The sequence below is a fragment of the Patagioenas fasciata genome, chromosome 1 (genome assembly GCF_037038585.1).
Source record: "Patagioenas fasciata isolate bPatFas1 chromosome 1, bPatFas1.hap1, whole genome shotgun sequence".
Taxonomy (NCBI): Eukaryota; Metazoa; Chordata; class Aves; order Columbiformes; family Columbidae; genus Patagioenas; species Patagioenas fasciata.
Genome location: NC_092520.1, coordinates 2834304 through 2852307, shown reverse-complemented (window position 1 = coordinate 2852307; position 18004 = coordinate 2834304). Strand labels below are relative to the sequence as shown.

Here is an 18004-nt window from a genome sequence, read left to right as displayed (position 1 = left end):
GGGAATCTCCACACTTCAAGATTCTCCACATTGAAAAGGGTTGAGGGCCTCCCCAACCTCACTGAACTTTAAAGTCAGCCCAGCTTTGAGCAGGAGATGGGATCAGATGATCTCCAGGGATCATAGAAACACCATGTCAGGGGCTGGAAGGGACCTGGAAAGCTCATCCAGTGCAATCCCCCCATGGAGCAGGAACACCCAGCTGAGGTTCCACAGGAAGGTGTCCAGGCGGGTTTGAATGTCTGCAGAGAAGGAGACTCCACAACCTCCCTGGGCAGCCTGGGCCAGGCTCTGACACCCTCACCAGGAACAAGTTTCTTCTCAAATTTCAGTGGAACCTCCTGTGTTCCAGTTTGCACTCACTGTCCCTTGTCCTGTCATTGGTTGTCACCGAGAAGAGCCTGGCTCCATCCTCCTGACACTGCCCCTTTCTATATCTGTAAACATTAATGAGGTCACCCCTCAGTCTCCTCTTCTCCAGCTCCAGAGCCCCAGCTCCCTCAGCCTTTCCTCACACGGGAGATGCTCCACTCCCTTCAGCATCTTGGTGGCTGCGCTGGACTCGCTCCAGCAGTTCCCTGTCCTTCTGGAACTGAGGGGCCACAACTGGACACAATATTCCAGGGGTGGTCTCCCCAGGGCAGAGCAGAGGGGCAGGAGAACCTCTCTGACCTACTGACCACCCCCTTCTAACCCACCCCAGGTACCATTGGCCTTCCTGGCCACAAGGGCCCAGTGCTGGCTCATGCTCACCCTGCTGGCCCCAGCACCCCCAGGTCCCTTTCCCCTACACTGCTCTCCAACAGCTCCTTCCCCAACTTACACTGGAACCTGGGGTTGTTCCTGCCCAGATCCAAGACTCTACACTTGCCCTTGTTCTAGTTCATTCCATTTCTCCCCGCCCAACTCTCCAGCCTGTCCAGGTCTCTGATGGCAGCACAGCCTCTGGCGTGTCAGCCACTCCTCCCAGCTTGGTGTCATCTGCAATTAAGTGTAGAAATAAAGCTTCGATTTTTCAGAAGAGGCGGTTGTGTCTGTGAAAGAGGGACAACTCCACTTTCATTCTTAACCCATCATCCTGTCACCCACCTCCTTGGGTGTAAGAACCAGTTTTTGATCAAGTGAAGGGTATGAGAACCAGGATGAAACCAACAGCCACTGAAATACGCTTGGAATAATATTTTCCTTTAAAAAAATAATAAAGAATAATAGGGTGTGAGCTCTTTTACTGCGTTGCCTTAGCGGCAATTTTTCACATGTTCCAAAACACAGAATCACAGAATGGTTTGGGTTGGAAGGGACCTTGAGGTGTCATCTAGGCCAACCAGGGACATCTTCACCAGCTCAGGTTGCTCAGAGCCCCATCCAGCCTGCTCTGGAATATCAAGTGTATCCCACTCCCTGCTACCAAGTTGTTCCTAAGGTTTATAAGAAATAAGTATAATAACTTGTATTTAAGGGCTGACAAAGACAGACTTAAAGAACTCTTAGATGAACATGTAATGCCTGGCAGGCATACGGATATTGGAAGGTAGGAAACTTCCCTGAAGGGCAGTTCTAGCCAGGGGGGGATTGGGCTCTTCTCCCAGGCACTCAGCAATAGGACAAGGGGGCATGGGCTTCAACTCTGCCAGGGGCAATTGAGGCTGGAGATGAGAAAGCAATTCTGTGCAGAGAGAGTGGTCAGCATTGGAATGGCTGCCCAGGGAGGTGCTGGACTCACCGGCCCTGGAGGTTTTGAAACTGAGATTGGCCATGGCACTTAGTGCCATGATCTGGTCAATGGACTGGAGTTGGACCAAGGCTTGGACTGGATGATCTCTGAGGGCTTTTCCAACCCAGTCCATTCTGTGATTCTGTGAAATAAAGAGTCTACTTGTTGTATACTCAGAGCAACATAAGTGAAAACACACACATTAAAAAGGAATTCAACTGGAGGTGGATAAGAGCAGGCAGCGGATTGCTGGCATGGAGTTAGGACTCAGTGCTGGTATTGCTACTGCCTTGGAGACCCAAAGTTTCTATTTTACTTATTTTTGAAGCATTGAGCTGTGACAAGCCTGCCCTCTTAAATCACAGGAAAGAGAAAAGCAGATATTGGGAAGGATGAGTGGATTGAATGGGTCAGAAAACAAGAAATTCCACTTTCAGGAACCCAAAAAAAGCTGAAATGCTGTTAAAGAACCCCCCGACTTACAGTAAAGAAAACAGTGATGCACATAGAAGCAGCTCCCAGGTAACTCCAGCCTGCAAGATACACCGCCTGCTTCACCAAAACTGAAAAGACTGAGTAAAAATGAACGGTTTTTAAGAATCAAGTTTTTCATCGGAAAGTAGAGCACTTACGTGGATCGAAATTCCAGGCGCTGTATCCAGATGCTTCTGAGCGCCGTAATTGGAAAGAAAAATAAGGGCTACAAGCCGGCTAAGAGAAACTTGCATCAGTCCAGCAAAACCCAGAGTTTCTTTATGAAGGGCTCTCTTTGTAGGAACAGCAGAATTCTAAGCTTAGCAACCCCTTTATAAGGAACTAGATGTTTTCTCTGAAAATAGAAGCTGACAGTCCAGCTCTGTTCTTAGAGCAATATTATTTTAACCTAAAGAATTCCATTAAAAGTGTAGCAGAGAGCTTAGCGTTTTTAAAAGCTGCTTTTTAAAATGCTTTTTAAATGGACGGATATTTCAACATAAGGTATGTTGATTTGTTATCTAACAGAACACTGAGACAAAAACTAAGTCAGGTATCTTTTTCCCCCTCCCTTTAAGTGTTTCTGCATGAAGATAAAGTACATGAACAACCAAATGCAAATTCAGAAGGTCACCGATAATACTGTTTGGGATGTCACACGTAGACCTATAGTCTTTGTTCCATGCGGAGTACATTATATTAAACGTTAAATGGCCATTTAATATAGAGAATTCTAAAAAGCTTCTTGTTTTGCGGTAAAAAGGGAAACGTGCCGGGAGAGGCTGAGCTATGTCAAGTGCAGAATGGTATCAATAATCCCATTATACCACCTGATTTATCAAACTTGTCTCTACAAGTTATTCTAAAATTCACAATAGTGTCCTTAACTGTTTATGAGACGGAGCAGCTCCCGCCCATGGAGCGGCCACGGCCGCCCATTCTCCACGCTGTGTCGGAAAGAACGGCATGAATAGCGACTAAGGCTTACACTTTATTTTCTTCAAGCTCTTCTCCATATCCCAGTGTTTTGAATGGTGTTTGACTATAGGAGAATAAAATATAATATAATATAAAGGTGCTATCAAGCAGGTGTTTTCTTTCTGGAACCGCATGTATTAGGGACTGAAGCAGGTCATCAATATGGATGATGTTGGGGATGTTAAATGATGGCATGCAAGAAAATAAATAAGTAAATAAACACATAAACCAACTTATTTTGCCAAGGAAAAACACAAAGAAAATTTTCTTCCAGAAAAATTATTTGAGAGCTATTACTGATTTCAATGTCCTGGTTTTGTTAGAAACAAGACCGGTTCCCTTTTAGTGACTTTTCTTCCAGCTCAGTTCTTCTAGGTGCCTGCACTTTGCTGAGTTTTACCTGCATATTTCTCCTAGGATGCTGCACTCGGTGCTGATAAGAAACCAATGGAATGCTGAAGAAGCTCGTGTTTAGATTTATTACTATGGTAGCTAAGAAAGACTGATAAGTTTCCCCACGTTCCGTTGTGAGAGGGGCGTGTTTGAGGAGGGGTGGATGGAACAGGTGACTGGAACTGACCAACGGAAGTATTCCATCCCATAATCGTCATACCCCCTATATCAGAAGGTGATCACAGGGTCACGCTCTCTTCGCCCACGGCCGGCATCTGGAGAGGCCCCTGTCTGTCTGTCTGTCTGTGACCCACAGGCCTCAGGCCCTGCATCCTGCACCCAGGTTCCGGTTGCTGTGAATCCCGCTCGTGACTTCTGGGGCCTGAGCTGCAGCTGCTGGAGCCGCCAGCTCCGCACACCCAGCTCTGCTGCTGAGTGATGGTTTTGTATATTTTGTATATATATTTTCTATTTATTAGTAGCATTAGTAAAACCCCTTAAAACTCTCCAACTTGAAGTCTAAGTCTCTCTTCCTTTCCCCTTCTCTTTCTTATCATCTCTCCGATCTAAGGGAAGGGGTGGCGGGAGGTAAAGGGGATAACAGGGAGCGTCCGTCATGGTTTATTGCCCCCTTGCCTTAAAACGTGACAAGAAAGTAAAACACAAGTAAGTTCTTTATTTCTAAGGTTTTGGCTTTTGGTTTTTAAAAGCACACAGCGAGACAACTATTTAGACTTTCATTAGACAAGCACGGATTATTAAATTATCGGTTTGGAAAGCGGGGATGCCTTATAGATCACTGATTTGAACCTGATTGGGTTGTGTAAATAGAGGACGTAGCAAATAGAGATATGGAGTAATTCTCTTGAGCTCTTGAAAAGAAATTCGTTACTCCAAACTAAGAAAAATGGGCAAAGCCAACAGCAAGCAAAAATGCAGACAAATGAATTTGTCAGATAACTGAAAGTCCCAACTCTCCAGCCTGTCCAGGTCTCTGATGGCAGCACAGCCTCTGGCGTGTCAGCCACTCCTCCCAGCTTGGTGTCCCCAGCAAACTTGCTGACAGTCACTCGATTCCCTCATCCTCGTTTCTTCAAAACTTAAACCAGAGTAAAAAAATAACTTTCCGTATGCATGCTAATTACCAACTAAATCCCTCCTCACATCATCTGGAGTAGAGAAGTCAAAGCTCTTAATTCCCTAAAAGAGAAGATATTCCTAAATCTTCCAAATACATCTTCCCCACCCAGCCAAAAAGCTCATTTCACGGGTATTTTTTAAATCACTGCTTGATTACAAGTGTCATTGATTTTAGCTGTCAATCAAAAACCAGACAAATGACTAAAATATTAGGCGGACATCACCTTCAAAGGAAGATGGAAAGAATTTAATATTATTAATATAATTTATAAACCAGGCTACTGACCAGCCAACCTACGGCTGCTTCTTGTTTGTCCCCAAGTCGGGGACTCACCCTTTAAATCTCCAACCTCTTCCTGCTCTGGCTAAAGCCACAGAAACTTTCTGTATCCATTGGGCTGAAAAGGAACAGAAAACAAAATAATTCTGTCCAGACTGCATGGTTCCAGTGTAAGTTGGGGAATGATCTATTAGAGAGCAGTGTAGGGGAAAGGGACCTGGGGGTCCTAGGGACAGCAGGGTGAGCATGAGCCAGCACTGGGCCCTTGTGGCCAGGAAGGCCAATGGTACCTGGGGTGGGTTAGAAGGGGGTGGTCAGTAGGTCAGAGAGGTTCTCCTGCCCCTCTGCTCTGCCCTGGGGAGACCACCCCTGGAATATTGTGTCCAGTTGTGGCCCCTCAGTTCCAGAAGGACAGGGAACTGCTGGAGAGAGTCCAGCGCAGCCACCAAGATGCTGAAGGGAGTGGAGCATCTGCCGTGTGAGGAAAGGCTGAGGGAGCTGGGGCTCTGGAGCTGCAGAAGAGGAGACTGAGGGGGGACTCATTCCTGGGGATCAATATGGAAAGGGGCAGTGTCAGGAGGATGGAGCCAGGCTCTTCTCGGTGACAACCAATGATAGGACAAGGGGCAATGGGTGCAAACTGGAACACAGGAGGTTCCACTGAGATTTGAGAAGAAACTTGTTCCTGGTGAGGGTGTCAGAGCCTGGCCCAGGCTGCCCAGGGAGGTTGTGGAGTCTCCTTCTCTGCAGACATTCAAACCCGCCTGGACACCTTCCTGTGGAACCTCAGCTGGGTGTTCCTGCTCCATGGGGGGATTGCACTGGATGAGCTTTCCAGGTCCCTTCAACCCCTGACATTCTGGGATTCTGTGAAATGTTCAAGGCAGAAATCTCAAGAAAACGCTTTCAGGGGTGAAATAAATGTATTTACAGAGCTCTTGCTGCCTTCCCTGATGTTGCTCTTCCTCCTGCAACACTGCAATAAAGCAAGATACTTTCAAAAAGAGAACCTTTCTTTGTTGAAAGATTCCATTTGACTACAAATGGGGTGATTTGATTTTCGACCCATATTATGCTGGTTAAAACTGACCTGATTTCTCTAATACCTTACTATGCAAATACCGTCACCTTTCCAGTCTCCAGAGCACAAGGATAAATCAGTTACGAAGTGTTGGTCTACGCGGTAAAAGAACAGCAAAGAAAATAATCAGGTAGTATGACATGGAGGGGAAATCTTTGATTTTAAACCTTAGAATTTTAATCTACTAAATAATTGTTTAAAAAGCCGCTATAGATGATGGAAAACAGTCCAGTAGCTTTTTCAGCAGATGGTAAAATAAATGCTCAGCATTTTGAATTTAAGCAAGAAAAAACAATATAGCAAAGAAAAAACGTTCCGGGATACAGCCCATAAACATTATTTGGATATATAAAAGAAATTGTCATTATTGTCATTGATACAAAGGATGCGTTTGCGTCCCAGTAATGACAGGAACGTGCGGATCCAAACAACGCCACCTTTTCTTTTCTCCGTAGTTTAAAATGTTTTAAACGTATCGAGTTTCTCACCGCAATGTAGCGAGCAATCGACACCGAGCGCCCCGAACGCTCCCTCCGGATGGCAGATAAGATCGCTGGTTTTACTGCGCACACGCATCTCTTCAGTGTTCATTTGACCTCTAGAAAACGCGGTCAGGATAAAAAAAATCCTTAACAATTAGTGGGGTTTTATTTTTGAAATCTGAAAAGAAACCTCAACTTGCAACTCGGTTCAAATGTGAAGCTCCTGTGCAGCTCCAGGGTGGACTTTCCTACCTTTTATTCTGTTATTGATGCCTTCAATTAGCAACCCAATTAGCATAGGTGAGATGAGTAGTGCGTTTCACAGCTCCAGCTCCTCGAGGTTACTCGTAGACCAAAGAATACACCAGGTTGATCACCTAAAGTCACGTTTTACCCTGAAACGATGATCCCTAAATATGGAGCCTGAGAGAACACGACAAGGTCGCCTCTGTGTTCTCAGGAGGCGACACAGACCGGGAAAAATCATTGTTAAATCCTAATTAAAAGTACAGCAGAGATATAATAAAGCAAATCCCATTTTACCTATTTAACGTGCTAGGTAAAACAGTTTTTACTAGCAGTGAAATTACATATCCACCAACTTGCTTGTTCACCTAACAAAAGAGTATTCTTAGCCACCAATTAATTACAGAGAAGAGCTAATAATAATAATAATAATAATAATAATAATAAACTGCAATTTAAATGCTATGACTAGGAATACTGTTAATTGGAAATGAGGGCCTTTCTGTATTCTCCATTCTGGAGATTAAGGTAAAGCTCTAAGCATATATTAAATAACGTAGTACTGAAAATACAAAGGAAACAGTGGAGTGTATATTCACCACAGATCTAGAAAGAATCGCAGTGCTAGGGCTGATATGTCAAATATTTTTCCCGTTTATATGACAGCACAGCGTAGAAAAGCCCATAAAGATCCCATGGGATGCAGAGAACAAGCAGAAAGACAACTCGGAAAAGCTTTGACGGCAACAGGTACAATCAGGTGAAAAACCTCCCTTGATAAAATAAGACGCAGGACATTTTACATTGAAATCCTGTAATTCGCCACGTATATTCGAGCCATTTACCATGGAATTAGGGATAAATTACACACACCAAACCCCGGGGTTTCACTGGGATTTGTACAGGTTCTCCTTCTGCAAACAAAAGCACCCTGTGTATATAGATCTGGTATCCGAGCGCGGCGCATCCGCGTCCACGTGTTTTAAACCAACAAAGCGTTCAACTCTGGGAAACTTATTTTCACCATCCGTTCTTCCACATTTACTTTTTTAGTTTGCCAAAAATGTCCTAAATTAGAATATTCCGAGTTCACCGAGGTGACAAAAGACATTTGGGTAGAATGTGTAAAGATTGACTGAGAATTCCTAGTGTTCGCAAAGGAATCTCCCACCGGCAATGAGTCCGACTTCCCACTTATTTTGATTCCAGTTGCTGTGAGATTTTAGAACCAGCTCGAAAACAGAAAATCCTTTTGACGGGCCCGAAAATAAAGCAACATCCAAGGTTATTCTTGAACCGGGCACTTAGTGGTAAACCGAGGAAGCCACCCCACAAAACTTCATTCATGGGAGACGCCGCTCGATGAATCTCAAATGATGCAGCTGGAAAGTCGGGAGGTTTTAAATGCAAGGGGTTGAAAGGCTCAGTTGTTAAGACTGAGCTTTCCCAATCTGAGAATGTAATTGTTTTTCCAGCTTATCAATACTATGCCCCAAACACGGCGAATGCTAAAAATGCCTCTGCATATAAATAACGTTCCCAGTGTAAAATAGAGAAATGTAGTAAGAATTGATCTTAAACTCTCTACAACGTCGTTACGAAAACCACGAAAGAACAGACGCTTTTAGTTCAAGTTTCATGAGGCCTCTATCGATTCTGTCATTGAAAAATTGCTATATTTAATCAAATTAAGCGCAACTGCTGCTGTAATCAATGTAAATTCATGTACGACGAAAGAATCGGAGCGCCAATAACTGCGGACCCTTATAGCACCGCTGTGAGCATTCGGATTAAATACCAGGACAAATCTGATTTGATTTACTGAATGTTTTCAGCTGGGTTTTGGGCTGAGACCCCATGAGAGAATCTAGGACTACAAAATGTGTACATTGCAGTGTCAGGGCATTTGGAAATCCTGTTTCAGAAACCGAGTGCCCTCACTTGTGTTTTATTCTATCTTTAATCTATTTGAAAAGAAATTAATGTATTTGTAATCTGTTGGACTTGGACTTAAGCTCCAAGAGATTTTACTGTAAATTAAGCTGCCCCTTATTAGATGTTCTTTAATTTTGGAAAGGGGAAAACAAATCAATCCTCCTTCCATCCTCCCAAACAAATCTGAATTCATTCCACTGTCACAAATATGAGGGCAAATCTGGCTGCTTTGATTCCAGATGAACGGGAAGTGGCTCTTACTGAAGAATGGCAATTTATTTTGGACCGAGGATGCCAGAACAAGTTTCCTCTCCTCTAAGTGACCTGATTTGACTTTTAGCTCAAGTTTTGCACTCGCCAAAACCTCCAAGAGTTGATTGACTTTATAATAATTGGCACCAAAAAAATGTTGAAAATGCCTTTTGGACCCAAGAACTTTCTCAAGGCAAAATGTCCCTGAAAACACAGAAGGGGCCTAAATCCCGCATAGGCCAAACTTTCTCATTCTGAATTTCCACTCGATTCTTTCGTACTAAGCGAATTACAGAAAGAATAAACGAGAAAACATACACCATGGAAAATCTGCTAACAAATAAATGACCTCAATAGAACGTCATAGATGTTAAAATGATTGCAGCACCTACCTGTGCATATTCCCTTTCGATCGCAGCCCTTTTCTGACTGAACGCTCTGCAAGAGAGGACAAAAATCCATTAATATACACAGCAAAATGCTATAAATTCAATAATTTATTTAAAAGGACATTTTGCTTGACAGTCTTTATAGTTAAATGAGCAACAAAAGGGTTTGACAACTGTATATCAGTAGTGTGGCAACTAGCACAGGTGGACTTAGAAATATGAACATTATGTATGTGAAGTTTTATTGGACCAATTCAGTTCCTGGGACTATAAATACCATTTACTTCATTAAAGGCTCGTCAGCTTTTTATAACCTATGGAAGAGTCTGGTAGCACAGAATTTGGCTTTATGCATTTAGACAGACCTACTTAACTCAGTGCCAATCACAGCAGGTCATTCCACATTAATATCAGCACTGTATGGATTCAATATGGACCATCTCAATGTATTTTAAACCACAGGGTTTCAACACCGTCACCATTAGAACAGGAAGGTTCAAACACCTAAATGTCTCAAGGCTCTTTTCTTCAGTAGCTTCGACTATTCCCTGTTTATCCCTTGAACAGCCAGGTTTTCTTCAAGCTCTACTAGAAACAACTAAGCTTAAGGTGACACCATCAGCAAAAGAAAACGTAATTCTATTTAAATCAGTTACACAAGCGACACGTTAATAAAAATACAATCCTCTAATAAGGTTAACTCAATCAACACCAACAAAAGGAGCTCCGAACGGGCTCTTTCTGCTCCTGTCTACTCCATTTCACCCATGAAGAGCACCCACACGCCAATGGCGCGTTCCGGGCTCCGTCTTCGCCACGGGACGGAAAACAAAAGCCTAAACACATCGTGATTGCTTCAAATTCTTTCCAGATTAACGACAGCCCCATGAGCTGGCTGTATTCCAGCTCCAATAATCCCATCCTCTCTTCCTAACTGCACCGCCGTGTATCTCAGGTGGATGTAAAGGGCTGCACGACTGTGCCATATCATAAATATATGAGCAGGTAAAGTTGTTTCGGACAACTCTTCTTCATAAATAATTCACTATATTTCATCTAATACTACAACATAATTTCTTTTAGGCCCTCCTGTTGCCAAGTCCAATATCCGTTTAGTTTGGCAAACACTCAATATCTTCTGTAGGAACCTTCAATGTATGTAACAAGTAGAAATAACTGCAGAAGTCACTAGGAATAAATGAAATGTTTTCTAAATATTGAAAAGGTAAAAGAAAACAAGGAGATGCCTTTGAAATAGAAATGTGGGAGGATTTACGGCAAAGGGAGTTATTTTCCAATTCTCAGCTAATCTGATTTGAAAACATATAATCAGACCTAAATGTTCTGGATACTCAGACGCTGGATATTTCACCATGAGGATTTTCTCCTCCCCCATACAAAACAAATTCCACTCTAACTAATGGCAAGAAATACGAGGTCTGAAGGAGAGAAATTTCCCAAGAGAAAATTATTTTGAGCAGGAAAAATGGTCCCACTAACAAATGTATCAGAGTTTCTTTACTTGGGAAGCCTGAAAACGTTCAGGTGTGTATCTTGATTTTATGTGCAAAGCTGGTTATTCATTTTTAAGACACGAATTAGTGGGTCTGCAAGAAAGTAGGAACATTATTTAGAGTTTCTTCAATATCTGCTACTGCATCTTTTTTTCTCAAACCATTAAGTAACGGGCAGAAATACCAGAATTACACATCCAAAAAGTGTCTTAGTTGTTGTTTCTGGACAATAATTCCTAAGTATCATTACTAACCTGCAACTGTTAATTTATGTGATGTGTTTATTCTCTTTGCCCCATCAATCCAAAGTCTTAGTTCATACAAATAAAAGGATGAAAGGCACAACTTGCACAGTAAAAACAGATAAACAGTGATGCCCTGAAAGTCATAAAGTTACTGACTCTCTGTATTCAAAAGCTCATTTAAGTGCATCTATGCAAAAATGTAAAGAGATGCTGCATGCACAGGTCTCTTGAAGAAAAGAAAGGGCTAAGTTTGCATAGGTGAATGTGCTTCCCTTTAAAGGCTGGGAAAATCAACAAGGAGCCAACGAAGCATAATTCACCCCATCCAAAATTCCTCAAGCAAATCTACTTAGGAACTGTAGAGCACATTGTAACGTTTTCAACTGACTCAATCCACTGAGACTCGAGGAGGTGAATCAGTGAATTATGAAATACCAAAACATTTCCAGCTTCCCAGAAAGCAGATGAAGAATTATTCATGACATCTAAAACACATGCCAGCGGAAAATTATGACTTTGCATCTTCTGCTTATAACGTACACTGGGAGCACACACTCAGTGGGTGATGATGGCCAAACTCATACTACATTGGGTTTATTTGTTAAGGAGGAAGGGGGAGAGGAAGGGGGAGAGGAAGGGGGAGAGGAAGGGGGAGAGGAAGGGGGAGAGGAAGGGGGAGAGGAAGGGGGAGAGGAAGGGGGAGAGGAAGGGGGAGAGGAAGGGGGAGAGGAAGGGGGAGAGGAAGGGGGAGAGGAAGGGGGAGAGGAAGGGGGAGAGGAAGGGGGAGAGGAAGGGGGAGAGGAAGGGGGAGAGGAAGGGGGAGAGGAAGGGGGAGAGGAAGGGGGAGAGGAAGGGGGAGAGGAAGGGGGAGAGGAAGGGGGAGAGGAAGGGGGAGAGGAAGGGGGAGAGGAAGGGGGAGAGGAAGGGGGAGAGGAAGGGGGAGAGGAAGGGGGAGAGGAAGGGGGAGAGGAAGGGGGAGAGGAAGGGGGAGAGGAAGGGGGAGAGGAAGGGGGAGAGGAAGGGGGAGAGGAAGGGGGAGAGGAAGGGGGAGAGGAAGGGGGAGAGGAAGGGGGAGAGGAAGGGGGAGAGGAAGGGGGAGAGGAAGGGGGAGAGGAAGGGGGAGAGGAAGGGGGAGAGGAAGGGGGAGAGGAAGGGGGAGAGGAAGGGGGAGAGGAAGGGGGAGAGGAAGGGGGAGAGGAAGGGGGAGAGGAAGGGGGAGAGGAAGGGGGAGAGGAAGGGGGAGAGGAAGGGGGAGAGGAAGGGGGAGAGGAAGGGGGAGAGGAAGGGGGAGAGGAAGGGGGAGAGGAAGGGGGAGAGGAAGGGGGAGAGGAAGGGGGAGAGGAAGGGGGAGAGGAAGGGGGAGAGGAAGGGGGAGAGGAAGGGGGAGAGGAAGGGGGAGAGGAAGGGGGAGAGGAAGGGGGAGAGGAAGGGGGAGAGGAAGGGGGAGAGGAAGGGGGAGAGGAAGGGGGAGAGGAAGGGGGAGAGGAAGGGGGAGAGGAAGGGGGAGAGGAAGGGGGAGAGGAAGGGGGAGAGGAAGGGGGAGAGGAAGGGGGAGAGGAAGGGGGAGAGGAAGGGGGAGAGGAAGGGGGAGAGGAAGGGGGAGAGGAAGGGGGAGAGGAAGGGGGAGAGGAAGGGGGAGAGGAAGGGGGAGAGGAAGGGGGAGAGGAAGGGGGAGAGGAAGGGGGAGAGGAAGGGGGAGAGGAAGGGGGAGAGGAAGGGGGAGAGGAAGGGGGAGAGGAAGGGGGAGAGGAAGGGGGAGAGGAAGGGGGAGAGGAAGGGGGAGAGGAAGGGGGAGAGGAAGGGGGAGAGGAAGGGGGAGAGGAAGGGGGAGAGGAAGGGGGAGAGGAAGGGGGAGAGGAAGGGGGAGAGGAAGGGGGAGAGGAAGGGGGAGAGGAAGGGGGAGAGGAAGGGGGAGAGGAAGGGGGAGAGGAAGGGGGAGAGGAAGGGGGAGAGGAAGGGGGAGAGGAAGGGGGAGAGGAAGGGGGAGAGGAAGGGGGAGAGGAAGGGGGAGAGGAAGGGGGAGAGGAAGGGGGAGAGGAAGGGGGAGAGGAAGGGGGAGAGGAAGGGGGAGAGGAAGGGGGAGAGGAAGGGGGAGAGGAAGGGGGAGAGGAAGGGGGAGAGGAAGGGGGAGAGGAAGGGGGAGAGGAAAAAAAGAAAAAAAAAAGGAAAAGAAAAAAGAAAAAAGAGGGGGTAACCCCTGAAAACTCAAAAGCCAATATTATGTATTAAAGTAGAATTACACAACTGACTTTGTTCCTTCTCTTTGTCCCATTTCAGAGAAAACAGAAGTCACTACTGAACAATCCCAAAACCTGCTAACAGTGAGTATCTGCATGAATACAATCTCTTACCTTAAAAACAAAAACCAAACCCGCAGGTTGTAAGTTAGAACAGAGTGTTAGATATCAACTCCACACCTCCCTTAACTTCCAAACAGCTCCAGAATGAGATGTATCTATTCTAAGCGAGGGAAATAGATCCTAACACAGGAGCAAGAGGAGAGGAACCCTGATGGTGAACTCCACACACTCGGAATATTTATGCGCATGGTGGCACTGGAATTTCCAGCCCGGCCGGCGAGTCCTGGGGGAAGGACTTGGCGCTCGCCTTTGTTGACCGTCCCGAGGTCCCTGCCAGCCCGTTTCTCCCACGTGTCAAGGTGGCTGCGATCCCAGCCCTGCCTCCAGCCCATTGACCATTCCCCCCAATCTGAAACCCATCATCAAACTGCCAAGAGCACATCCCATCAGCCAGGTTGTTATTAAAGTCATTAAACGGTATTGATTCGTTATTGACCTGTGAGGGATATCCAGCTGAACTCTGCTCTGCGTCTCTTCCAGTTAGGAAGTCCAGCCAATTTTCCACCCATTTATCAGGCCGTGTGTCCTCGAGGTGGCTTAAAGGTGCTACAGGAGACTGTGTCAAAGGCCTCTCTAAAGTCAACACACAGAGCATACACTGTTTGTCAGCTTGCCCACATCGCCAGCTCTCCCAGAACGCAAACGGGCACAATTTGTCCTTGCTAAGTCCACACTGGCTGCCCCAAATCACCTTCTTGCCCCTTCAAGAAAGGGCTTCTTGGAGGTTTTGCTCCATGATCTTCACAGGGACTAAGGTAAGCTTAACCTGGCTGCTGTTCTCACATCCTCCTTTTAGCCATCTTTGAAAAAGCACACGGCATTTGCCCTTTTCCAGTCCTCAGGAACCTCTCCTGATTGCCATGACCTTCCAAAGGCGAGTGTGAACTACCTCACCACACATCCGTAGTCCCAACCAGCTACACACACATTCCCAACTCCTCCTGTTGGTTTCCATCTGCATGGGCTCATGTACCTGTGACAGATCTCCAGTTATACTGGGGAGAGTCTCTTCCAGGACACCGTCCCCAAGACACTTCTTCATCAGACCTTTGCTTCAGGTTCCTCACCAGGTTTAGCTGTTGGCAAAGGTGCTTGTGTCCCACCTTGTTCGATGGATCCCATCCCTCCTCAGTAGTCCTTGTTTCAACATTTAGAAGATTTAAAGCCCCGTCTGCAACATCAGCTGCACAGCCAGATGCTGAGCTCCTGGATGTGTCCACTCCTGCCAAGCCCTTCACCTCCCCAGGAAGGACCAAGAACACACCCAAGGTTCCCCTGCTTCACTCTTGTCACCAGAGTGATGCCATCACTCTTTACACATCCAACGTCACCTCCAGTAGGTCACCTCCTAGATGCCCACATGGGGTCACAGTCCCTATGTTGGATAAACCTTGTGGTTGTTTTGCAGTATCCTTGATCTAACTCCCTGGTAAAACCTCCCAAGATATCAAGTCAGCTCAGCACATAGATGTTTTTGTTCCCAGCAGAAGTCTCTAGTGACCATCACCTCTCCCAGTCCGCTCACATGATTCCACAGCTCCTTCTCTTGGTGACAACTCAGTACCATACCAGAGAACATCAGCTGCACGTTGACCCAGTCCCAGGAAGAGGCGCCACACAGACCATGCAGCCCAAGACTCAGACAGCAGTGTCCTCTGGGTTAAGACCCCAGTTGTGCTGAGGGTAGTTGCTCCCTCTGATGTTCCCAACACCATAATTGCTCAATTTCAAGCAATTCCACATCCTGAGCAGAGTCCTTGACCAAGCTTGTCTTTGTGCTGTGCCATCTGCTACGTGTACTCCAGGTCAGCAGCTATACAGGTGCTCAGCAAACATCTGCTGAAGAGTCGCTTAACACTCCTTGGTCAGTTCTTTGAAGACAAAAGGATTAAGTACTCCCTTGTCAGGAAATACCAACAGAAGCCGTCTGTGAAAGCCAGGAGCAACAAGCCAACACGAGTGCCCAGATGATGATCACTGTAGAATTAGAATCACAGAATCATTTTTGGTTGGAAAAGACCTTCAAGATCATTGAGTCCAACCACTAACTCAACCCTGGCACTAAACCATGTCCCTGAGAACCTCATCTCCACATCTGTTCAACCCCTCCAGGGATGGTGACTCCAGCACTGCCCTGGGCAGCCTGTTCCAATGCCCCACAGCCCTTTGGGGAAGAAATTGTTCCCCACATCCAACCTCAACCTCTCCTGGTGCAATTTGAGGTCGTTTCCTCTGCTCCTGGCGCTTGTTCCTGGGGAGCAGAGCCCGACCCCCCCTGGCTCCAAGCTCCTTTCAGGCAGTTCAGAGATCAGAAGGTCTCCCCTCAGCTCCTGTTCTCCAGCTGAACCCCCCAGGTCCCTCAGCCGCTCCCATCACACTTGTGCTCCAGCCCCTTCCCCAGCTCCGTTCCCTTCTCTCAACTCACTCCAGCACCTCAAGGCCTTTCTTGGCCTGAGGCACCTAAAAGTGACCCCAGGATTCACGGTTTGGCCTCTTGGCCACCTGGGCACACGCTGGCTCAGCCGCTGGTACCAACACCCCCAGCTCCTTTTCCGCCGGGCACTTTCCAGCCGCTGTTCCCCAAGCCTGTAGCGCTGCCTGGGGTTGCTGTGACCCCAGTGCAGGACCCGGCACTTGGCCTTGGTCAACCTCAGACAATTGGCCTCAGCCCATCGATCCAGCCGGGCCAGACCCCTCTGTATGGCCTTCCCACCCTCCAGCACATCAACACTCCACCCAACTTGGTGTCATCTGCAAACTCACTGAGGGTGCACTCGACCCCCTTGTCCAGACCACTGCACCAACTGCTATGTCAAGGATGGAATTCTGCTGCCCTGTCTTCCCAATGTGAAGAGGAACCTCACCGGAAGCAGCTGCATGTGTAAGCAAAAGGCACAATGTACTAGAAGAAACATCTTAACACTTGAAAGGTGCAACAGCTGATGTTCAATAGACAAATACCTACATTTGATATGGTCATAGTTGCATTTAAACATCTCTGTAATTCCAGCTGCCACTACAAAAATCAGAAGGGGAACAACCCTGAAATACTCGGAGGGAGAGAAGGGGTCAAAACATTTTCCCCTCTTGTAGGAAAACAGGATTTCCTTAGGAATGCTGATATTCTTGTTCGGGAGTTTAATTCACTGCTTTTACCCAGATGTCTCATCCCACTTTCCCCAGTAACATGAAAAATGCACCGTAATAAATCAGTATAACAGAGTTGAACAAGTGCTTTTACCTGGTTTTTAATTTAAGGCCAGGTGTGTCACTAACAAAGGTGCTACTGAATTCAGAAGTACTCCAGCTACCATAAATCATCACCGGAGCTCCGTTTGGGCCAGCAGTTGGCAAGAAATGCTGAGATAACGTAGCACACAAGCAGCTGCATTAACATTCCCTTTCCACGTCCAGCAGAGACAAAACCAACATATCTGGAGCAATAATTAATCGACAGAATTATTAATCATGACAAGACTCTCAAACGCTGCACTTAACAGCCTGCTCTTCATGTTTTTCTGTTGACGCTAAACAGTTACTGCTACCGACGCATTTTAAAAGGTATGCGTAAAATTCTGAGTGTCTGAAGGATAAATAGTTTTACAGAAAAGCACCAATTTCTAAAGTTATCTGTATACAGATGTCAGAAGCGAAAGCACAACAACCCAAGTTATTAAAATTAGAGATGTACGTCTAATAAGGGGTCTCCTATTAGCTCCTTTCCAGCAGGTACGTGCACACGTGGCTCTTCAGCCATGTCCCGCTTCAGAGGCAATTTAAAACACTACATACAACAGAGGCTGAACGATCACAAGCGATTTTCATCACGAAGTACCCACAGCTTCAAATTCAGGGACTTTTATACGTTGGGGAGTTCACATAATTACACAAAAGACTGACTTTTCCAAGGAGAAAGAACACAGAAAATGTTATCGTCTTGAGGTTTTGCCTGGGATACAGTAACAGAACCATTTTGCTGCCTGTAGCATCTCTAAAAATCACCATCAGCTTTGTGATTGGACACAAGGATCTGGCAGATGACTGGGAAGCTCTGGAAGCTTTGCCAGGTTTACATGAAGTTCAAGATCACAAAAGACCAAACGAGTGATGAAAATAAAAAGGAATGTATGTAACATGCCTACATAAAAAACGATAAGAAAGTAGCATTAGCAACCATGTATAGTTTATTTTAATCTCTTCTAGCCATAGCATATTTCCTGGCACAAATTCTACTTGCCCACCACGCTTATACTGATCATGAAACAACTTTAATTATATTTTACTTATGCATCAACAAATTCACCTAGGACAAAGCATGCAAGCTTAATTCTACAGCAGTGCTTTTATCACAATAAACACTATATTTTCACACTGAATTTGTGCTAACACCTCTATCCACTATTGCTATTGTTCTAGTATGACAAATAAAGTATCTTTTTAAAAATCTGTTAAGCCTAACACAAATTTAACTTCTAGGTTGACAGACGGCCATAAGTACACCACAAAAATCAAAGCAAGTGG

At 45.9% G+C, this 18004-nt stretch overlaps 1 protein-coding gene across 2 annotated transcripts in view; it reads right to left on the bottom strand.

Moving 5' to 3' along the window:
• FCHSD2 (FCH and double SH3 domains 2) overlaps nt 1-18004 on the bottom strand; it is a 163476-nt gene that overhangs the window by 123123 nt on the left and 22349 nt on the right. For both annotated transcript variants that reach the window (XM_065833764.2, XM_065833774.2), the window contains exon 3: nt 9368-9413. In XM_065833764.2, coding sequence (XP_065689836.1) covers nt 9368-9413 — 46 coding nt within the window. The remainder of the gene's footprint in view (nt 1-9367; nt 9414-18004) is intronic.